The 24560-nt window shown below is 36.5% G+C and overlaps 2 protein-coding genes across 2 annotated transcripts in view; one reads left to right on the top strand and one right to left on the bottom strand.

Annotated features, from left to right (window-relative positions):
- Window positions 1-7681, bottom strand: part of ccnt2b (cyclin T2b) — a 17804-nt gene extending 10123 nt beyond the window's left edge. Inside the window, exons 1-6 of the mRNA XM_056447641.1 lie at window positions 7508-7681; window positions 6777-6858; window positions 6474-6602; window positions 2359-2419; window positions 2220-2282; window positions 1140-1185 (exon numbers count right to left, since the gene is read on the bottom strand). Of these exons, the coding sequence (XP_056303616.1) occupies window positions 1140-1185; window positions 2220-2282; window positions 2359-2419; window positions 6474-6602; window positions 6777-6858; window positions 7508-7668 (542 nt within the window). The 5' untranslated portion in view covers window positions 7669-7681. The remainder of the gene's footprint in view (window positions 1-1139; window positions 1186-2219; window positions 2283-2358; window positions 2420-6473; window positions 6603-6776; window positions 6859-7507) is intronic.
- Window positions 7682-11337: 3656 nt separating this feature from the next.
- The window catches only part of tmem163b (transmembrane protein 163b), a 33895-nt gene continuing 20672 nt past the window's right edge, over window positions 11338-24560 (top strand). The window contains exons 1-2 of the mRNA XM_056448562.1: window positions 11338-11713; window positions 13410-13529. Coding sequence (XP_056304537.1) covers window positions 11530-11713; window positions 13410-13529 — 304 coding nt within the window. The 5' untranslated portion in view covers window positions 11338-11529. The remainder of the gene's footprint in view (window positions 11714-13409; window positions 13530-24560) is intronic.

The raw sequence follows: 24560 nt of genomic DNA, 5'->3' as shown, positions 1-24560 counted from the left end.
AGCGTATGTGCGTGCATGTTTGTATATATATATATATATATATATATATATATATAGTGTGTATATATATATATATATATATATATATATATATATATATATATATATATATATATATATATATATATATATATATAGTGTGTATATATAGTGTGTATATATATATATATATATATATATATATATATATATATATATATATATATATATATATATATATATATATATAGTGTATATGTATTTGCAAGATCCTCTTGTAAAAATTTATTTATGCAGACTTCAAATCAAAGTCTAAAGATGTAAGTGCTTTAAAGTGTTATTTAAAATGCTCTCTATAAAATATGCATGCTATATAATAAACTAACAATTTCTTATTTAATATTTTCCACAGCATCAAGATTGACAACTCTACAGTGCTTTGATTTATTACTGTGGAAAATCATACTGTAAAATATGTATTTTCTAAATTAAGTTTTAAATACCTCTTTAAAAAATTCAAATACAGTGTTTAATATTTTCAAATAAAAACTTGCTACAGTGTGCAGTGAAGCATCTGCTATAAAGCATCTTTAAGAAAAAAAAAACAGTAAGATATGCTTGATTTAATATATTTATTTTGGTATAATCTCAAATATGTTATGCATTTTTATAAATAAATACTCTAAGATAAAAATAAACCAAAACCATAAAGTTGGTACTGTAAAATATTGTTCAAGTTAAAAGGGAATGATTAATATTTAGCGATTTTAAAATATTTTAAACTAAAAAATAATAAAATGTAAACAAAAAAATGAAAAAATAAGCATGAAAAAAAGAAAAGCGCACTTTGGTACTTACCGTGACGATCTCTAAGTTTACACCTTTGAACTCTGAGCTGATATTCAGGCTACCAATTGAGTTATTGACCTATGCACTCTCAATCAAGATATCTCTATTAGCACCTCTACACTCCAGGCTGTGTATTCAACCTTCTGTGCCAACGACAAGCCCTCCGTACATTACACCGCACCACGCCAGGCTGGGCACACAAACACCCTGCCCAGGCGCAAGAGGGCGTTGGACACAGGAAGGAGAACCCTGCCTAATAGGATGTCATAGGGTGCCGCGGCAGTGCAACAAATAGGGGTCAGGGTAACAACCTGTTGGTAGCCATGAAATAGGAGGTCTGGGCCAAATCCTTGCTCGCTGAGAAGGAAAAGAGAGACTAGATTAGATATATACAATATAGCATTACATAGTGACTCTGTAAACATTTAGTTCAGGGTTTGTTTAAATGACAACAATGCATTAAAAATGACATTTTAATAGTTTTCTACTTTATTTTTGTGGAAACTGAAATGATTTTTTACATTATTTGAAAAATAGAAAGAAAAAAATATTATTTTAAATATCAACATTGTTTCAGTATAAATGTCTTCACTATTAATTAATCACTTGAGAATCCTTGAACAAGAAGAAAAACTACAAACCCAAAACTTTAAGTTTTACTTGAAATTGGCACAAGATTTTAAAAACTTTTAGTTGTTGTTTTTTAAATATTAGATTTTTTATACCAGACAGTTTATATACATAAGTTCATATAGATAAAATAATAAATCAGTAAAAAGACAAAATAATAAAACTAATTTTTCATTTTCACTCATTGTCATTTTCTTTTTTTTTTTCGGGGTTTTCACCTTTAATATATAGGATAGTAGAGATTGACAGGAAAGCATGGGGAGCAGAGAGAAGGGAAGCATCGGCATAGTACCGTGAGGCGGGAATCGAACTCGGGTCGCCGTGAGCACCGACGCACTAACCACTACACCACTGGCGCCGACAAACTCATTGTCATTTTAAACAACTTGCATGACATTAGTTTAGTTTCCGTCTACCTATTTTTACCTGGGTTTTGGAATAGAAATGGCAAGATGGGTAAAAATTGAACATTCGCATTAAAATAAAGTAGAATAAACCTTTTATTTGATTAGATTAAATGTGCATAAACTAAAATGGAAACATTTATTGCAATTTTAATGACTTTCATGAAATACAAAATAAAAGCATTCAACAAAACAAAAATATACTTGTTTGTTTTGATGCTTGATCCATGATTCAACCTTTAGCTTTTAGTAGTAATAGTAAATAGTTATTAAATGAAACAACGGGGAAAAGGCAGAAACAAGATGGAAGATTCAATAACTGAAAAGAAAGTGAAAGTAAAGGTAGAAAGCGTATACCTCGCACTAGCTGGGTACATCTCACCACATCAGTGTGTGGATGCTCTATTGTTATCTCAAACCCTGAAAGAAGAGCAGCAGTCAGACATGTTCTTCAGCAGACACTTACTGACAGACAGATGATGAACTTGACACTTACCGAGTGTCTGCAGCACTATAGTCTCCAACAGCACCAGCTCCTGAGCCTGCTGGAGATATGCCTGCATTTGAACAAGCACAACACGTTATTAGCGGTTAATGCTCACAAAACTATGAATGATTATTAATAACAGACACGTCTAGAGAGTCTGAAAGCAAAATTTGTTTGACGAGGCTAATTAGAATGAGCAAATAATTACAATTATGAAAGCATGGACCAAGTTTGCCCATTCCTGCTTTAGAGATATGGAGTGATTGTAAGAAAGTGCAAAAACTGGTGCAAGTGTCGGTAGTGGTACGGTATGCTTTTATGGCCGTTTCCACTATCAAAGGGTACCTAAAAGCGAACCGTACCACTTTTTGGTCACCCTTTGCAAAGGGTACCAACAGGCCCAAAGGGTAGCATAAGGCGGAGCTAGACGCGCAGCTGAACGCTATTGGTTTACAGAGATACATCACTCGCAGAAGCAGGAGAATGAAAACAATTTTTAAAAACACAGCCAAGAAATTGCGCTGTAATAATATATACATATAACAGCAAGCCATGGTCGACCGAGCTCAAACAAACCTTGTCGTCGTCTTGATAAACAACCACAAAATAAGAACAAAATCCGCTGTGCCCTGTTGTTGTTTTACGAGCCCGACTAAAGCGCGAGCGGTTTCACGTTCTTCAGAGAGCCCGTCGCACGTTTATATAAGGAACTTCTTGAGCTCATATTAATAATGTGCGCGTGATCATTGAAGCGTTCTGATATCCGATCCTGTCAGAACGAGACAAACACGAGAAAAAACAAAGCCAGGAAAAAAAAAAAGCAGCAAATGATGCTTCTACAACCTAAAACATGAACAAACTGCCATGTTTAACTATTATCATCACCTTATGAACTAATATGAACTAGGAATGACAGAATTACTTTCTAACAAGAGGCTACACGTGCTGCTGAAGATTAAAGATACATATGCGAGGTTTGCTCTTACTGTGGGCTATATTTCGTGTTGTTTTTGAACCCAAAAAAGGAAATGTATGCTGTGTGTAGTTTTTCTGTAATTGTAAGGGTCTGTAAGTGTTCATATATGTTCGATTATTTATTTATGCAGATGTTACAGCAGGCTATTTCGCAGTATCATTGAGCTGCAGTTATAATCAAATCATGTTGATTGAAAGGTTAGTAGCGAACATTTATACACAAGTATTTATGTGTATAAAGCATCTGTGTTGTGAGAATTGCTTCTCGTATGATATGTGAACAACCGGTACGGCTTTACCGTGACGTTTCCTCATTGACAAACTTTCTGTCGTATACCACGCCCACCAAAAGGGTACCCCCTTTTGGCAGTGGAAACGCAAGCTTGATAAAGGTGACCCGTACCGACCCGTGCCGTCCTATACCTCTCAGTAGAAATGGGCCACTAAAGTGTCAGAGATAAAAGTGTCTTATCTCCCCTTTTCTACGGGTGGTTTGTCAAGCCCACTCACCTGTGTGAGGCACACTCAGAATTGCATAATGTTTTGAGGTAGTCGTGTATTTATAAAATATAACAGTTTCTTAAAAGAATAGTTCACCCAAACATTATAATTGTTCTATAATTTACTCACCCTCAGGACATCCTTGGTGTATAAAACTTTCTTCTATCAGACGAACACAGTCGGAGTAGTTTTAAATGTTATCCTGACTCTTCCATGCTGTACAATAGTGCTGGACAGTGTCTTTTATTTTGAAGCTTTCAAAAATGCATAAATCCCATAGTCCACCAGGGGGTTTACATGTTATGTATGACTGACGTGTACAATGTATGAGGGGTAAACGCATGCAAGCGGGCATTGAAAGAGTAATACACTGTAAAACGTTGTAAAACGAAATAATACAGTAATTCCAAGCCAACTAGTTTTCTTGTCGCAATCTTCTTTTATAGATTAATTTGTCCGTTTTGCCTTTATTAGACATGGCAGTAGAATGACAGAACATGAAATGGTAGAAAAGACTTGGAAAAATCCATGAGCTGGAACTCAGGACACCCGGTGCGCTTTTGTGCTATATGTCAGCAGTCTAACAACCGGGCTATTGCGCTGACATGAAGTCGTCTTCTGTTGTAAACTGTGTAGCAAGTGGTTCCCCTGAGATGTGTGTAAATGCATCTTTCATCATACATGTTATGCACAACTGACGTATTTGGCCATAGATGCAAGTCTGAGATTGGAGATTATCATTTAAAAATGTGAATTTTGTTACAGAACAATCAAATCAATCATCTACAAAACGCAAACACAGGTGAGTGGGCTTGACATACCACATGTAGAAACACTGTCAAAAAAAGCACTAAATTCTCTGAGCACAAACCAGTTACTTTATATAACCTTCACTTCCTGTGTGTATTGCTGCTTCTTGTTGAATCACTGAATGCCTCTTCAATTGTAAGTTGCTTTGGACAAAAGCGTCTGCTAAATGACTAAATGTAAATGTCAATCTGCTTCATAATGGCGAGTTCACAGCAGACGCAGATGAAGTGTCAAGCGCAAGTGATTTACATGTTAAGTCAAGGCAAAGATGCAAATAGACACCCTGCCCAAATGAAGGGGTGCGAGTTTAGCATTTTGCGCGTTTGATGGGTGAATTGCTCGAGTTGGAAAATCTGAACTTCAGCAGACAATCACACCGCATTAACCAATAAGGAGCTTTCTCTTGTAGAGGCGTGATTATGACGTAGTGCCTGTTGTTGGTGTCCCGAGAGAAAATCATCTTGCTGACACGGGACAACCACTCATCAAACTGGGCTCAGCTCAGTCGGAAGCGCCGCTGAAAGCTTCCATCATCCAGGTACAATTTCTGGAGGAGTTATCACAGAGCTGCGTGCACCTCTGGTAGGATCTAGTGAACTCAGACACAGTGCCGAACGAATCTATGCTGTTTTTCAGCCTTCCTCAAGTACAGCTACTCTCTCGATAAAATCCATGTAAGCCATTTAGCAACGAAACTAGAGTCACCACGCAGACAGAAACCCCACCTATGACACGAATCCACATCTATTGTGAAGTGAATTTGACAAGCAAATGAAGCGAGTAAACTTAAAATGTTTTTGAATATCGTGATCTATCCTTGCAAGCCACCTGGTGTGAATGCCCCATAAGAGTAATATAAAGTAACACCAGGCCAACTAGTTTATTTGTCTGTCGCAGTCTTCTTTTAAAGATTTCTTTTTGGGCATTTTGCCTTTTTTTGACAGAACAGTAAAACAACAGAACGTGAAGTGGGTGAAAGGATTGGGAAAAAGCCAACGAGCTGGGACTTGAACTCGGGAAGCTGTTGTGCTATATGTCAACGGTCTAACAACTGGGCTATTGCGCTGACTCGATGACGTCTCCTGTGGTAAACTGTGTGGCAACTGGTTCCCATGACATGTGTATATTCCCAGAGCTTCCGCTATAAATGAATCATACGTCGTAAACGTCAGTCGTGCATAACGTATATTCAGTCATTGGCATAAGTCTGTGACGGGAGTTTACAATTTAAACATTTGCAATTTTTGTTACAAAAACACATCAATCCTCTTTATGAGACATGCATTAAAGCCCTGGCACCATATGGGTTTGTTTGATAATGAATTTATGCACTTTTTTAGAAATTTCTAAATAAAAAGCCGCTACAAAAAACATGGAAAAAAAGTCAGGTTAAATTTAAAACTATTGTGTTTGTATGACAGGTCATATACACCAAGGATGCCTTGAGGGTGCGTAAATTATGGGGAAAATTTCATTTTTGGGTGAAATATTCCTTTAAAATTAAAAAAAAAAAATTAAAATGCCTTTGTATAAGCCCCATTACCGTTCAAGTAAAAAAAGGGCAACCTTTTGGTGTCGATAATAAACGTAGGAACATTTTTCAAAACTTCTAAAACCAAGGCCATCTGGATCAGAAAAAAAATAAATCACCCATTGAACTCTCCTGTCCTGCATTACTTCATACAACAAGTGGCACACAAAAACTTCTCGATATATTTTATCTGACTGATCCCACTCCCACATGGCAGAACATGGTCGGCTAATCTAAAATGATTCATCACCAAGGCATCCAACAAAGAGCAGCAAGAAACTACATTACCCATAATCCTCAAACTCACACTGCTCTTGGAGTCCAAAGGAGGGTCGTGAGGGTTCAGGCAAGCATGCGCTACTTTAATAACATGTTCAAGTTTTCTGGGTTGCTCCTCCACTTTAGCAGCCAAAAATAGTGTGGTGGGAGAAATGATCTGATTGGAGAGAACAAAACAGGAGATTAACTTACAGGAAAAAACAAAAATCAATAAACAACAGTATCAAATGGTCACCATTTGGAATCAAATCAACCCTGAAAGATCTTGCATGATAATAGGTGATCAAATCATAATCAGTAACAAATGAATACAAACAAAATGCATACTCACATTTCTATGGAATTTTGTAAAGGAATTAAGCATGTAAAACCGGTGCATATAGACGATTGCAGTGTTTATCGTAAGCTGGGATCTGAATCGTTTGATCAAGGAAGATAACAAGCACAACACTGCAAAACTGCAAAGAAGACTTATGTAACAATACATAGACATAACATTCATTATTCAGAAATTTCAAAACAACCACTGGTTAATATGACACTAAAACACTCTATAATGCCAATTTACTTTAAAAGAGATGGTTCTGAAAAATAAACCACTTTAACTAACTAACTTCACATCAGTAGACAATAATAACCCATCACGTAATAAGGAAACGTATTGTGTACAGCCAGTGTAACGTTACGCAATTTGTTAAGTCTAAATCACTCTTAATCCATTGAACACACTACTGTTGAAGTTAATATGAGATTGAACTGAACAACATTCACAATATTGTCGTAATTATCCACTATTATAGTTTATATTGTATATATCAAGCATAAAAGGCTAAATCACCTTTCTGTCATTCACGCACATCCATTTCCCACAATTGCCCACTTTCTACCTCAGGACTTACTTTATAATCGATTTACCACGACATTTGTGTAAAAACATGTGAAATTAACTCGTAAAACTTCGTATTTCATCCACCACATTTTTCCTCTTGATCAAAAGCGGCAGCGTGCTAATATGCTAACGGCTAAGTCGAGTCACAATGCGACTGTTTTTCTGAAGGATACACGTTTAATCTCTGTCCCATGTCCTGGATCAGGTTGGCGGCTTGCTGTCGGTAGGAGAGCTCGCGGTCGGGCTCGACTCCGCAGCGGCGGGACGGCGTGTTCTCGAACTGTTCTCGGGTGAAGAGCCATTTGCTGGAGCCCCGCTGCACCGCCGCCATCATCCCACCCGCTTCCGCCCGCAGCGCGCTCTACATCACCGTGACGTCACGAGCGCGAGGAAAAAAACGCTGCAGCGACGCGTGCTGTACGGAGGAGTACCGTAACATACTGCCAATAATATAATTCTGTCATTGTTACCTTTGTTTACCATCCACTTGTTCACAAACAATGTTGGGGAAAGTTACTTTTGAATGTACGTTACTTTTGAGTTACTTTTGCGTTACTTTTTCTGATCTGGCTGAGGCTTGATCGCTTTCAGAACTTGCAGCTGGAATTTTTCTTCTTTTTTGTGAACAGAGAAGCTTCGCAATTAACAACACACTGTATAACCTTAATTTATCTTAAAAAAACCACATAAACAAATAATAATATAGGATAATTTTATCTTCTGAGAACTTTCTGAGCCCAGAGCTCTACATGCAGCAAACATATTAACGAAAGTTTAAAGCAATGCATTTGCTATATTTTGTTAAAGAGCCCATATTATGGGTTTTTGAAAATGCCCTTCCATGTAGTGTGCAACACAGCTCTAAGTGAAGTGAAATATCCAGCTAAGGCTTAAATCTGTAAGTGTACAGTGTTTAAAACTATTGATTCATCTATAAAAGAGTCGACTCATAGTGCTTCAAACGAGTCGTCTTGATAACGAGTCATTAAGTGTTTCGTGATGACGCAGCTACGAAACACAAGTAGTTGCACGCGCAAACCCGGGAGATTTGAAACCTGCGGCCCCGCCCACTAACAGAAAAAGCCCCACACACACACACAGAGACACACACAGACACCGGTCGAATGAAGTCACGCTGTGCAGATGGATATTATTGACAGTCTAATCAAAGATGAAACCTCAGCAATATAGCCCAGCCTTGAGCAGTTCTGAGTGCTTCTGAAAACTATATGCTTTCAAAGAAGACTTCATCAGTTTGTTAAAGAAAGGATCAGTAAAGACTGTCTGAACATGGATCAGTGGATCATGAATCAGTTTCTTACCCCATTTCACCAGAGTAAGTACGTGCGATTAAAATTGTTGCCTCGTTTACTCTAGCTTGCAAATTCTGTATTTAGTTGTGTTTTGTTACTTGTAACCGCGTGTGCTGTATCAGGTTAACTCATTATTTTCTCATATCGCGTGTAAAGCCACGTTGAAAACGCGACGCGTGCCGCTTTGTTTACGGATCGTCAGCTGTTGCTACACGCATGCAACGATTAAGTTTCAAAATATTTCAGCTCAAGTTCGAGGTGAGGTGTCTAAATTGCACCCAGGGAGGTATTTGCGGACATAACTGAGCGCCACGCCCTCTCTATTCAGCCGCTCCTCTATGGACGCGCCGGCCCTGTGTGTGTGTGTGTGTGTGTGTGTGTGTGTGTGTGTGATGGTGCGTGTGCGTGTGTGTGTGTGTGTGTGAAAAGAGCAAGAAGACTGTGACAGGCTAGGAGATCTCCTCGCCAGTTCTTGGACTTTTTGCTCAATAAAATAGTTAGTCGTCAGTATTTTCTAGTCCATCGTCTGTATTTACATTCACCCACTGGCAGCCAAAATCCACTATAAAGCGTGTATGCACTGTGACTACTTTTATATTGTTGATTAGCACTCTGTCTCGCGCTGAAGCCTTGTCCGTGTCGACCAATCGCAGCAGGCTGTCATAGGTCCAATCAGCGCAGATTAGCTTCGCGCTGAGGAGGGGTTTGGGAACAAATGAATCGCTGAACGATTCATATGAGAGTCGCTGGGATAATTAGGTAAAAATAAATGCAGATTATAAGACCATGAAAGTGTTGTTTGACCTTGCATGCATATTAGACTGTTGTTGGAGACCCTTACAACCTAAATATGACCCTATTTCATGTATAATATGGGCTCTTTAAAAAGTAAAATCACTGTCCATTCAGGTAATCCTCGTTTCCTTTTCTTCCATGTGTTGAAAATAATAAGAATACTTCCATTGCAGAAATGTAAGGCTCTGCCATTTTTCTTTCTGTCTGTTCCTGCATTATCTCATTTAACATGATTATATTCATTTTAATTCAGCTAACCCAGGTGGAGGAGTTCAAGTATCTTGGGGTTTTGTTCATGAGTTAGGGAGGGATGGAACGTGAGATTGACAGGTGGATTGATTCAACGGCTATACATTAATTTCCTAATTTATATTTAAAAATAACTATAAAAGATTACTTTCAATTCTATTAACTAATGCAATATATTGTAAACATTTTTATAATGATCTTATTGACTTATGAACAGTAAAAACATAAACAATCCTATTAATAACAAAATGGAATTCAATGCTGAATACACTTAGCTTACACTTGCCTTTTCCTTGATTTGCTAGCCGATGTTTTGTGCATTACCGTCTGTTGTGTGACACTATTTACATTTTTAAAAATCAGATTCATTTGCAAAACAAAAGAGATTACAAAATAAACTAACAAAAGGTTACATTAAATTGGAAATGACGATCTCTGTCAAAGATATTCGTCCCAACCACTTCCCATTATTTTCCCTATCTTCTCAAATGGGATGGTGGGCCAAATCGAAGATTAGCATGGGACAACTTTGGCTCGCGGGTCCAAGTTTGGGCATCTCTGGGGTAAATGATAACAGATATATATATGTTTTTGGGTGAACTAGGCCTACATTAAAGGGAATGTTCAATGAAACCAAAAAAGAAAACAACAAATAACAATAATATTAGTCATCAAAATTATTATTATTATTATTATTATTATTATTATTATTATTATTATTATTATTATTATTATTATTATTATTATTATTATTATTATTAAGCCTTGTGGAATTTATTTTAGTTGTTTTTTAAAATCCTTTTTTTTAATTAGTAAAGTAATATTTGATTTAATCATAAATGGTTATATTGTTGTTGTTGTTAATGTTATTATTAATATTATTATAAAAAATGCTAAAATCTAAATGAGTGCCGTCCAACATATTAATAATTAAAAATAATTATATACACATTTATTATTAGTAATAAAAGCTATTTTAGATTACTCCTTTGTCATTTGGACAGACTTGTTTACAGCTCAGTTAACTGCAGTAGTGAGTTTCTTACACAAGATGCCGCTAATGCACCAATACTTCACTGATCCGGTTTGCAATTACTTTTGATTTATAATACACCATTTTACCAGCAAATTAAGCAATCTAAATAATCAACCGTAACATCTGTCTGTCTATCTATCTATCTGTCTATCTATCTGTCTATCTATCTATCTATCTATCTATCTATCTATCTATCTATCTATCTATCTATCTATCTATCTATCTATCTATCTATCTATCTATCTATCTATCTATCTATCTATCTATCTATCTATCTATCTATCTATCTATCTAGAAACTAGCCTATCCCCAAGTTGATAAACTATTGATGATATATATATATATATATATATACACAAAAAACACACAAAAATAATATAGAATATATTAGTATACTGTATACTATATATCAGTAAACTGACCAAAAATAGATGTAGCCTATTTTCTCTCAGATGTGGGTTGTTTAAACGAGTGTTTTCTTTTTTCAACTGAATAGAAGTGTAGTGAACACGAGCAGAAGGTTATTTGCTCACGCGTCACCAGCTCCCCCCAGACGGAACCTCACGTCCACAACTTTTTTATTCAATATCCATACTTCCCGCATGTTTCTGACGCCTTGCCGTTGTTTATAAAGAACAGTTCGCACGTGCGTGTTTTTAATTAGCGCGCGCGTGTGTGAGAGCGCGCGCGCCCGTCCGCGATGCTCTGAACGGCTCCCCGGCAGTGCGCGCCTCCTCCGCTCGCGTCCAGGTGTCACATTTTTCGGATGCTTCTAGACATTTGAACCCGGGCCCCAATCATCATGACGGACTCCTCCTCTGCCTCTGACCCCACGGCCGGTCCCGTAGACCCCTGTCCCGCTCCTTCTGCCCCGGATACAGCTGTGGAGGATCCAGCATCGACTCCCGCCAACGGACACCATCCGAATCAAGCGGACAGTTTTAACATGGAGCAGCAGATGAAGATCGGGGAGCCGGAGGATAACGGTACGAGTTTTGAGGGGGTTTAGATACTCTTGATTTTGGGGTATTTGTGAGATAAAAACATTCCCGGGGGCAAGTTGTAACAGGTTTGGTTAGTATTCAGTTTTTCAGGGTGTGTTTTTTAAAAATCAAGTTATGTGTAGCTATAAATAAACATTAAAGTTGATAACAATAAACAAAAAGTAAATAATAATAATAATAATAATAATAATAATAATAAATACGTAATATACATACACACTGAAAGAAAAATAGCATATGCACACTGCAAATAATTCAGTTGGATTTACTCAATTAAATTATTGACATTGGTTCCAAACGGAATTTGGGATCATAACATTGTTTCAACGCATTTTAGTGATAATCATATTCAATGTGTAAAAAATCCATTTAAGTAATGCTAATAAAATTTTAATCATGTTTATTTTAGAAATCTAAATCACGTTATTTCTATGAAATCGATTAAATAATTAATTTTAGTAGGGTTTATTTGGTCACTGTAATATCTAATGCTGATTTGGAATTAACACTTTTTACAATAACTTGAAATATGTAAACACTGGAAAAAACATGTAGAATTTATGTAGAAACAAATTTCTCTAAGAAATCACTAGTAAGTGTATAAATTCAGAAGACAATTGCACAGAACATTGAGTTAAATGTTTTACACATGCATGGAGCTGTACTATTTCATTGCATTAAATAATAAATAATATTTAGCTCTATAAATCTACAATAAAACAGAAATATGTTATTGTGTATGTGTAATTCAATTCCTAAAAAATATAGGTCATAATAAATTATCAATAATAAATAAAAAAAAACAAAAAAATCATGTGAAGTATTACATAAAAAAAACTTCATATGTAATATATAAATATAACAAAAATCGTCACAATTTCTTCAAATAAAAATCAGTCATTATTTTGATTTTCCTGTAAATGAGTCCATATATAAAAATTTTTAGCTTTTCCTCACCTCCCAAAAAAAACAAGTCTTTTGTATGAAAATTGTTTTTGGCTGTCTTCAGGTTTTCATTAGCAAAGTTTACATCCTAACACTAAAAAACATTAGCTAAAAAAATCCAAATGCTAATTACGTGCGTGTCCATCAACTTATTAGAGTGGCTGACTGTAGTATTGGTATCCTAGCAACCAATAGTAAACAAGGCAAGCCTAATGCAGACAGCTGACTAGTCACGCGGTTGTAAATGTTCACTACATCAGAGTTCATTCGACAAATATATTTCAATCTTCCATTATTCACATTGACCCTTTTTGGAACAAGTCAAAAACCACCTCAAGAGAGTATAAAAACTTTTTTATTTAAAAATTTGGCATTTCCATCACTCATTCCTCATGCTATACTTCCAAATGCACATTTAGTTAACACAGGGGGATGGAAACCCAACTACTGACATCCTATAGGAAGTCGGAGAGGGTCTTTTTTAATTAAAGTTTGTTACAAACTGTTCACACACTACTTAAAAATGATTAATACATCACAATTGTGACATATAACCCCTTTAAATAAATATATGAAAACACATTGCTAATAAAAACGTGACTTTTGCAACAGAACCTCATTGTTGTTGAGATACTAACGAGAGAATAAATCACTTTGAGTTCCTCAGAGATGCTTGTGTCTGTATGTCAGCGAAGCATTAGGTAATTTCTGACTGTGCGCTGTCCCCCAGCAGGGCTCCTGGAGAGCAGCATGCGGCTCAAACCCCACGAGGCCCAGAACTACAGAAAAAAAGCACTATGGGTGTCGTGGGTCTCCATTGTGGTGACGATGATCTTGGCCATCGCTGCGTTCAGTGAGTATCATGACGTCTTCGGCGTCTCTAGAGCACCACAAGACCCTTGATGATACATGATGTCATATCCTGTTTTCAAGATGAGCTCTTGAGTCGACGTGGTTTATTCTTTGGCGTTTTAGTGATGCTTAATTTGTGTACATCGGAGAGTTTAATATTATTTACTAATTTATTTAAAAACAAATTTACAATTATTACTACCATAACTGCTATTATGGGAAATACGGTGGCTCAGTGGTTAGCGCTGTTGCCTCACAGCAAGAAGGTTGCTGATTCGAGTCCCGGCTAGGTCAGTTGGTATTTTTGTGTGGCATGTTCTACCGGTGTTGGTGTGGGTTTCCTTCAGGTGCTGCGGTTTCCCCCACAGTTCAAAGACATGTGCTATAGGCGAATTAAATAAGCTAAATTGGCCGTAGTATAGGTGTGTGAATGAGTGTGTATAGATGTTTCCCAGTACTGGGTTGCAGCTGGAAGGTTATCCACAGTGTAAAACTGCTTAATAGGTTGGCGTTTCATTCCGCTGTGGCGACCCCTGATAAAAAAAAAAGGACTAAGCCGAAGGAAAATAAGCTAATAACTGCTATTACACTTACATATACATACATACACACACACATACATATATATATACACACACACACACACACACACACACACACACACACACACACACACACACACACACACACACACACACACACATATATATATATATATGTGAGCTGTGAATCGATTAAAAACGGTAAGCTGTTAAATTGCAGTCATGACCTTCTATTCATTTCTAATATAATATTTAATTTAATATTTAAACGGAAGAAAGAAATGCAAGACAACCTAGTTTCAGGAAACCGATCCTCTACTTTTATTATCTTATTATTTTTACAATTGATTATTTGTAACTGGCCTTAGTTGAGAGAGTACAACTCAATTGTCAATGATTAGCTGCACTATTACTCCAAGGTAGTTGTGGTTTTATTTAATGTTGGAATATCAAGCCAATTCCATGCGTGCTCAATAAAAAAGGTCAGGAGAGGGTTTTCTTCAATGTCAAAAATATTACTAATTTATTAGATACAAATGAATAATTCGAGGACAGAGCTTTGGGTTACCTTACCCCAATGCAATAGAGGAATTAGGTTCAGGTGGTTTGCAACTAACTTACATTTCCCTGACTCCAGCATATATATACACACACATACACACACAACTGATATTAACAGGTGGAGTTTTGGTGTAAAGTCTATTATCAGTCATTTGGCTCTTGTACCCAAACATACTTCCTCTTTCTGCAACCCTTCTCTGCGTACCTGAACTGAATAGTTAAGTGTATCTTTAATATATTGCACAACTTCTAGACGCATCCAGCTCCTTGTGACATGTCTAGACTTCTTATTAGACAGCAGTCTGGAGCAAGGGGTTATTATTCTGCTATTTCCCTCTTGTCTGGAGTTCCTTCTAAAAAGTATGCAACATAGTAAGAAAGAAGTATGCTTGGTTAATATATGGTATCATACAAAAGAAAGAGATCGATTAATCTGTTGTTAGTCTAAACAGCTTTTTTTTTTTTAAATAAAAATAAAGACAGAAAAGTAATAGAAATAAATTCCTTTTCCCCCACATGAATATAATAGAAATGGTTTATCACTGGTTTTAATGGAAACCACAACCGTTTTTTGGGGTTTCTACTGGTAATTATTTGACTTCATTTGATGTTATGTTAAAATCAATTAATCCTATGGGAAAACTGTATGTCCCAAAACATAGTAGAAATTAATTAAAATGTTTTTAATGTGTTTTGATGGTACTTGTATTGGAAACCATTAGAACGTCTGTGATGGTTTGTTAATTTCTTTTATTACACACACACACACACACACACACACACACACACACACACACACACACACACACACACACACACACACACACACACACACACACAGCTTAACCATGCTTGTACTCAACCATGTACCCTGCAAAAAAGCAATAGCATCCATCACAGTTGATTCCAATGATTTCCTCTACAAATACCATTAAAAACATAACAAACCTTCACGATGTAACCATTAAATCAAATACATTTTAATGGTCTGTAGTTGTGACATTAAAAACCCCAAAAGTTTCAATTAAAACCATTACAAACTCTTCAATGGTTTCTGTTGTTTTGCGTTTACAGCAGGTTAGTCAGCTTCCAAGCCATGCAGTTTAATCCCTGAGCAGCTAGTTTTAAGCTAACAGAAGCTTTGTGCTGGATTTGATGTATGATTTTTAGGCAACACTTTCTTTCCCGTCCCCAGAGTACTATATGACTCACCTTGCACTTCCCGAGCCGGACGGGGACTCAGGGACTTTGGGACTCACGTTGCCAGGCTGTGAAGATTCAGTCACATAGCAACTCCAGAGCAGCGACGCCAGAGAGATGCTGTCATTTAGAGCAGTAATAGCATGGTTTTTAAGCGCTGAAGGAAATTAAATGATTGCAGACAGCTGGTGAGGGCAAGTGACCGAGATGGAGCTAATTGTTTTGGTAAATCAACACGTGTAAAGCAAGATTTGGATTTATTCTATAGGGCTAATGGTTATTTTGACAGGAAAACACCTAGCAAGGCTGTAAAAACTAGTTGTAACAAATGCGCTAACAGCAACACCGATACATAAGCAGATAGCTTTGTTGCAGAAAACTACAATTTTGTTTACAAAAAAAAATTATTATATGACTAATTACAAAAGAAAGTAACCAAAAATACTATTAAGAGTCATTACTTTGCTAAATGCCTAGTAAGGCTGTAGAAACTAGCCAGAATGTTGTAACAAATGCGCTAACAGCAATACAGAACCATTAGCAATTACATAGCTTCATGGCAAATAGCTATGTGACAGAAACCACCATTTTGTTTACAAAAAATGAATGATATGGTTAATTAAAAAGAAATTACAGAAATGTACTAATTAATTAAGATCCATTATACTTTGCTAATGGCTATTTTGATTTGGAAATGCCTAGCAAGGCTGTAGAAACTAGGCAAATGCGCTAACAGCAACACAGATGCATTAGCAGATAGCTATGTCACAAGAAACCACAATATTGTTTACTATAAATAAATAAAATTATATGTTTGATTAAAAAAATAAAGGAACACAAATGTACTACTTAAGATTAATTCTACCTTGCTAATATCTATTTTGACTGGGAAACACTTAGCAAGGCTGTAGAAACTAGCCAGAATTTTGTAACAAACACAGTAATTGAAACACAGATACTTAGCAGTAGGGCTGTGCAATCTGGGAAATCTGGCTTATTTGAAGACTCTCTGTTTTTGCCTTACATAACTTCGTTTATTATTTTTTATTTATTTATTTGGTATTAATAAATATCCACAAAGAAGCAAGTTGTCTTTCGTTGATTGGGTTCATCATCTCCCAGTAGCTCAGTGGTTACGTAACTCACCTCTTACGCCAGAGACCTGGGTTCTATCCCCGACTCTGACAGACAAAGAAGAAGACCAAGATAAAGACCAAGCAGAAGACCAAGATCAAGATGAAGACCAAGACCAAGACCAAGACGACGATGAAGACCATAAAGTCCAAGAAGGTGATGACTAAGAAGATGAAGACAAAGAAAATGATGACCAAGGCCAAGAAGACTAAGATGAAGACTAAGACCAAGATTACATCCAAGACGAAGAAGATGATAACGACCATAAGGAAGGATGAAGACAAAGACTAAGAAGACAACGACGATGAAGACTAAGACCAAGATGACATCCAAGACGAAGAAGATAATAACGACCATAAGGAAGACATAAAATGAAGACAAAGATTAATAAGACGACGACGACGAAGAAGAAGATGAAGACTAAGACCAAGATGGCGACGAAGATAACTAAGACAAAACAGATGACGACGACCGTAAGGAGGAAGATGATGAAGAAGATGATGACCAAGTTGGCGAAGAAGGCCAAGACAAAGAAGATGACAACCAAGAAGACGATAAAGTAGATGAAGATGAAGACAAAGAAGATGAGGCCTGAGACCAAGACGATAAAGATGAAGACTAAGACCAAAAGACCAAGAAGATGAAGATCAAGGCAAAGAATAAAAATAAAAAGATGATAAGAAAAAGAAGAAGACTAAGACCAAGAAGACTTAGATGACAAAGAAGAAGAAGAACAAGTGTCAACTGGCAGTACTTTTAGTTTACTTTTTAGCAAGATGCTCCTCGTATAGCTGCCTGTGGTGCTTTGTTAGGTGCTGGTTGTTGTATTCCCTCATGCTGTGTCAACAATTCTGCGACAACTCTTACAAATGACCTGGTTTTGTTTGGGGTCTGTGACTTTGAAACTAAGATATTCCCATATTTCCGTTGTGCTGCTTTTCTGTGATATTAGTTAGTCTATTAATGCTTCTGAAGTGGCAGACGCCATCATACCACTCGTTCGTGCTTTCCTGTTTGTTTTTTTATTGTGGGCGTTCCACATAGTTCGGTTGCGCAATTCTGATTGGGCAGAACGAAAGTGTGCTCATTCAATTAGCTAGTAAGACGGAGGTCACACATTTGCTCTGGGTGGGGGAAGTTAAATTATAAATACCACAGCCTCTTGTGATTAGCTAATCGCAACATTTAAAATCGCGATTCGATTTTGATTGATCGCACAGCCCTACTTAGCAGATAGCTTTCTTGCTAGAAACTACCATTTTGTATACAAATGTTTTTTTTGTAATATGGTTAATTACAAATGAAATTTACTAATTAAGATTCATTATACTATGGCTATTTTGACTTGAAAATGCCTAGAAACGCTGTAGAAACTAAGAAGATAACAAATGCGCTAACAGCAACACAGGTATATTAGCAGTTATGTCACAACCCTGCTGAAAAAACCCCAGCATATGCTGGTAAGGTATGGTTTGATGCTGGTATGCTGGTTTTGTTGGTTTCAATGCTGGTCTTGCTGGTCTCAGTGATGGTCTTGCTGGTCTCAATGCATCAGGACCAGCACTGAAACCAGCAAGACCAGCATCGAGACCAGCAAAACCAGCACTGAAACCAACAAGAACAGCATACCAGCATCAAAATATATCCCTAACCAGCATATGCTGTTTCTTTCAGTAGGGAAAAAAAACACTATTTTGTTTACAATAAATTATTAAAATGATTACATGGTTAACTACAAAAGGAAGCACCAAAGATTTACTAATTAAGATTAATTCTACTTTGCTAATGGCCATTTTGACTGGCAAACTCTTAGCTAGGCTGTAAAAACAAGCCCGAATATTGTAACAAATGCACTAACACAACACAGATACATTAGTAGGGGGCAATGTAATAAGAAACAAGGTCATTCAAAATATTCAGTGGCTAATTACAAAAAAAGTTACAGAAATGTACTTATTGAAAACTAGACAGAGTGTTGTAAATGTGCTAACAGCAACACAGAAACATTAGCAGATACTGTAGCTTCATGGCAGACAGCTTTGTTACAAGCAACCACCATTTTGTTTGCAAAAAAGAAAAATTAATTATATGGTTAATTACCAAAGAAATAACAGAATTTTACCAATTAATAAGATTTATGAGACTTTGCTTATGGCTATTTTGACTTGGAAATGCCTAGCAAGGCTGTATAAACTAGCCAGGATGTTGTAACAAATGTGCTAACAGCGACATAGATACATTAGCAAATAGCTGTGTTACAAAAAACAATGTTTTTACATAAGAAAGGAACATAAAATTACTAATTAATATTAATTCTTCCTTGCTAATGGCTACTTTGATTGGAAAACACTTAGCAAAGCTGTATAAACTAGCCAGAATATTTTAACAAATGTGCTAACAGCAACAAAGAAGTGTTACGTATCTTCATAGCAGATGGCTTTGTTACAAGCAACCACCATTTTGTTTACCGAAAAAAATTATGATATGATTATTTACAAAAAAAAATTTCCGGAAATGTATCAACTAAGATTAATTCTATATTGCTAATGGCTATTTTGCCTGGGAATTTGCATTAAACATTTGTATCATGCAAGGGGAAAAAAGAGTGCAGACTGTTAGCATTTAGCATTATAATATTATATTGTAAAAGCACTTGACAGAAAGCAGTCATTTGAATGCTGTAATGGAACAGCCTCTAGCAAATATTGATATTGGAGTGTGCTGGTAAACTAACAATTCTATCATTAAACAAGTAGTGTATGACAAGGAAATAAGGCAAATGGTATTCTGAAGCTTTAAAAATGGTTAAATATGTTTGCCGAATTCTGTAACTGCTGATATTTTTTTTTTTTGGACATGTTACAAAGGAAATGAATGCACTAGCACAAACGTCCCCTACTTACATTGTTATTTGGATGATAAAGTGGTTGTAATGTGTTGCTTTGTGATTCCTAAGGTGCCCTGGTGGGTTGTTATATGGTGTCCAGGGTGTTCTGGATGGTTATGTAGTTGCTAGGGAGTTTCAGATGGTTGTTATGTGCTTGCTAGGGTGTTTTGGATTGATTCTACAGTATGTGATTAGGTGTTGGCTAGTTGCTAGACATATGCTTGGATATAGAGACCTCAAAGTTTACAAATGTACTAAAAACTATTAAATTCACATCTTGAAGCCATTAAAATCTCATCTTAAATATCCCACATCCATGCAGGTTGCATTTTGGGTTGCTGTTATGCAGTTTCTAAACAATTGCTAGTTTGTTTGAGGTAGTTTTTAGGTGGTTTTATGCTGTCCCAAAAGCACTCTCAGTCTGTTACATTCATATTCCTTTTTAATGCAAGTATTTGGGGTTGTCTCACCCTAAGGTGATAAATCTGCACTAAAAGCCACCCCATCTCAACATCCATGCAGATTGCCAGGGGGCTTTAGGTGGTCGCTAGCGTGTTATGGGTGATTGTTATGCAATTGCTTGGGTGTTCTGGGGTGAGTTTCTGAAAACCATCGTTAAGGTCAAAGGTCGCAAGTTCCGTCGTTACTGACATAGTTTGTTGATTTAGTGTTTTCCCATATCCGTCGTTCCAGCGAACATTTGCAAACTGCATTGCAAACTTGGACGCTTGTAACTACACCTCTAGAGCTGTAGTTAGAAACATAGTTCCTGGTTGTGTGCTATTCCCAGTTATCCCCATATGCCCTATTTATTTAGAACGTTCCAACATTTTCAACTCGAAATGATTTTTAAAAAATCATTAAAGTCATCTCTCTTAAGTGTAATTTGCTTTCAAAGTATTTTTAAAGTTCAGTTTTAGCAATCTTCATATTGACAATTGCGTTCCCTTCGCAGTAAACATTTATGCCATTTTGAACGCAGCCGTGGCTCATAACCCAAACTATGGTGACTATTATTTAAAAGCGGAATTTACGTTACGTCTCTAGTCTCTAATGCTTGTGAAAACATATATAAATATAAATAAATAAATAAATAAATAAATATATATATATATATATATATATATATATATATATATATATATATATATATATATATATATACGTTAATGCTTTTAATTTATATTTATAGTAGGTTATTTATTAAGAAGTGTGTCTGTAGCCTACTGTATATGACATGGGCCTAGTGGTTAGAACATTTCTGCAGTGGTTTGAATGTGTCAAATTGTAAAAGTAGACTTTTCAAACAATAAAATAAATAAATAAATAAACAATATCCTACTTACTAATAATAAAATAATATGAACGATGATGATGATGATAATAATAATAATAATAATTATTATTATTATTAATTTTATTAATAAAAAGCCTACTGTAAATTACAAGCAAAAACAATTTATATGATTTATATATGAGATTAGAGTGTTATCTAAGTAGTTTTATATTTTAGAATAAAATATGGAATATTCTCAATAATATTTGTAAAGGAAACATTGGCCCTATGTGTCGTTTACATATATTTCAGTTAATATAGAAAACGAGTGCATGTTTTTACTAAAACTAATATTGGATTTTTTTTAAGTGCGTGTGCGTGTAAAACAACAAAAAAATGATGGTCACTAAAGAAGTTGTTACTGCACCCTGTTTAGAGCATCATTATGGAGGTTTTACTTCATAACTAACATGGTTCAAACGATGGATCTGCGACAGAGAAACTACGGTTTTGGGGAAACACTGGTCACTACATCGTTCATTTCCCAAACGATGCATTGTACTATGATAGTTCAACCGCGAGTTATGTCATTGTTTGGGAAATGCACCTCAGGATGGTCGCTAGAAGGTTGTTTATACCGACTCAAGTCTACCCTGATGTCTCTATGACATTCTTACTCCCTAGATATGACTCTTATCAATTCTGGGGGACTTTTTTTCATTCTCCACACATAAATACAGCTTTAGCACCTGAAGTTAAAGGGAAAGTTTACCCAAAACTGAAAAAAAAATTGTCATTGTTTACTCATCCTCCACTTGTTCCAAACCTGTTTGGCTTTCTTTCTTCTGTTTGAACAAAGAGGAAGATATTCTGAAGTAAGCTGGAATCCATTGACTTCCATTGAATTTGTTTTCCTTCCAATGGTTTTCAACTTTCTTCGAAATATCATATGTAGTGTTCAACAGAATAAGGAACCTCATAAAAGTTCGGAAACCACTTGAGATTAAGTAAACAGTGAGTAAATGTTATCCCTTCAATAAACAAGCACTAAATGGCAGCTAGACTTCCACATAAGTCTTCAAGAGCATCAGTGTTATGTTTTGGTCGCACGCATTTGGGTCAGTATGGGTTTTGCGCAGATCAAATCTATATTTGACGTCTGGATTATGGTTTTAAGCGAATTATCCTCGAATCAGTTCAGATAAAGTGTCTGATCAGGCGATCTGAGTCTTGCTCTCTTCACTAAAGTGCCTGTGAGGTTACGCTATCTAAAGTGTAAGCAGGACGGCTCGATTTTTCATTAACAACTGCACTACTCCTGTCAGCCCTAAAGGGACCGTGTGGGTTTGTGTGTGTGTGTGTGTGTGTGTTGCATTTGGAAACCGATGAAGGCAGGAAGAAAAAAAGGAAGAAAGGAGGAGGAGAAGAACAGAAATGGTCTAATATATGCCAGACTGCGAGAGATGAATTCCCAGATGTCTTGCGCCTTTCCAGTGCAGCCAATTAACACGCTCTCAGCGACAGTGTCTTAGGCTTCGCACACACACGCACAAATGCGCTCGCATACCTCCAAACCTAATAAACACATCCAGAAATTCCTCCATTGGCGGAATCGAGACCCGAAATGTCAGTTCTCTGAGAATTAACTGACTTCAGACTGAAGAAAACGAAATTAGTCTCTCTCTCTGTGTGTGTGTGTGTGTGTGTGTGCGTATTAGATTCTCTTGTGGAAGGCTCTGAATGTAAATATCACTGTGGTGAGGAGAGGTCACGGGTACAGGAGGGGTAGTTCACTCTCATATTAATGCATTCAGCACTACCAGCCTGTAAAAGCCAGCATGCCAACTCCCATAGAGCCCTTAGTCTAAAAATAAAAGATGGAAGACAGATAGAAAGAGAGAGAGAGAGAGGTGGAGGGTGCTTTGCCCTCTCTGCAACTCCTCTGGTTTTTTAAAACATCAACACAGTGAGCCAAGTAAATCGGTTTGGGAGAACAACTAGATGAAAAAGGAAGAAAAAAAGTTGCAGTCTCACTGATTCAGGTTCAGAGTTGGAAAACAGGAATATCTGGCGGAAATGGTTGACTTAAAGAGCAGTTTATATGGTATACTACTATATTGTGTTGGAGCCCCCTTATATGATAGGTTTCAATGCATCTAATGCCAGAAAACATTGTCGTTTTTTGCTCACACTTCACAAAAAGGTTGCATTAGTTCAAGTTGGTTCATGTATTTACTTACATAAACTAATAATGAACAATATTTGTACAGGATTTATTTATCATAGTTCAACATTTACTAATGGATTATTAACATTTAAATTCATAACATTAGGTAATGTACTTAATATGAGCCACTTTATTCACATTAATGTTAACAAAGAGGAATAAATACTGCAATAAATGCACTGTTCATTGTTTGTTCATGTTAGTAAATGCATACTAGTAAGTAATATTACATACAACACGGTGGCTCAGTGGTTGGCACTGTTGCCTCACAGCAAGAAGGTCACTGGTTCAAGTCCCAGCTGGGTCAATTGGCATTTCTGTGTGGAGTTTGTATGTTCTCTCCGTGTTGGCAAGGGTTTTCTCTTTTGGTTCTCTGGTTTCCCCTAGAGTCCAAAGATATGCGCTATAGGTGAATTGAATAAACTAAATTGGCCGTAGTGTATGTGTGTGTGTGTGTGTGTGTGTGAGTGTGTGTGAGTGAGTGAATAAGTGTGTTTGGGTGTTTCCCAGTACTGGGTTGCAGTTGAAGGGGCATCCGCTGTATAAAACATATGCTGGATAAGTTGGAGGTTCATTCCGCTGTGGCGACCCCTGATGAATAAAGGGACTAAGCCGAAGGAAAATGAATGAATGACTGAAGCAACATTACTTAATATAACCTTGTTACAATTTTTCAGAATCATTTTAAATATCATGATTTTGTTACAGTTTGTTTTAAATCCATTTAGTGTTCAAGATCTGTAAACTCCTCCCTTCAATTAGCCAATTATGCTCTGATTGGTCACCTGGCCATGTCTGTTTTGATTGAATCCATTCCATTCCATACCTGTTGATGTATGTGATGTTAATAACTGGATTTTGGGTGGCGGCGGCAATCAGATACTATACCAAAGTTGATGACCAGGTGGAGGTGTTGGAGACTGTACCAAAAGAAATAACAAAACGGGAGGGTGGTGGGTGATAGGTGTGAAATATGGAAGACTCCTGGGGAAAAACTGGAGTATTGGCTTGTATGTTCCATATCTGAAACAAAATGTCCATTTCAGAGTGTTTGTATGTCATAGACAGATGGGGATTATGCAATTTTACTTGTTACTTTTACTATGTTGAAGTAGATTGGTAGAAGGCAAAAAAATATTATGACTTGTTGAAGTCCTAGTGAACCAGAAGTTGCAAAGACTATTATTTCAGTATGTTGATGTACT

The sequence above is a fragment of the Danio aesculapii genome, chromosome 22, assembly GCF_903798145.1.
Source record: "Danio aesculapii chromosome 22, fDanAes4.1, whole genome shotgun sequence".
NCBI classification, from domain to species: Eukaryota; Metazoa; Chordata; class Actinopteri; order Cypriniformes; family Danionidae; genus Danio; species Danio aesculapii.
Note: the sequence above shows the minus strand (reverse complement) of the source record. Positions and strands in the feature narration are given on the sequence as shown.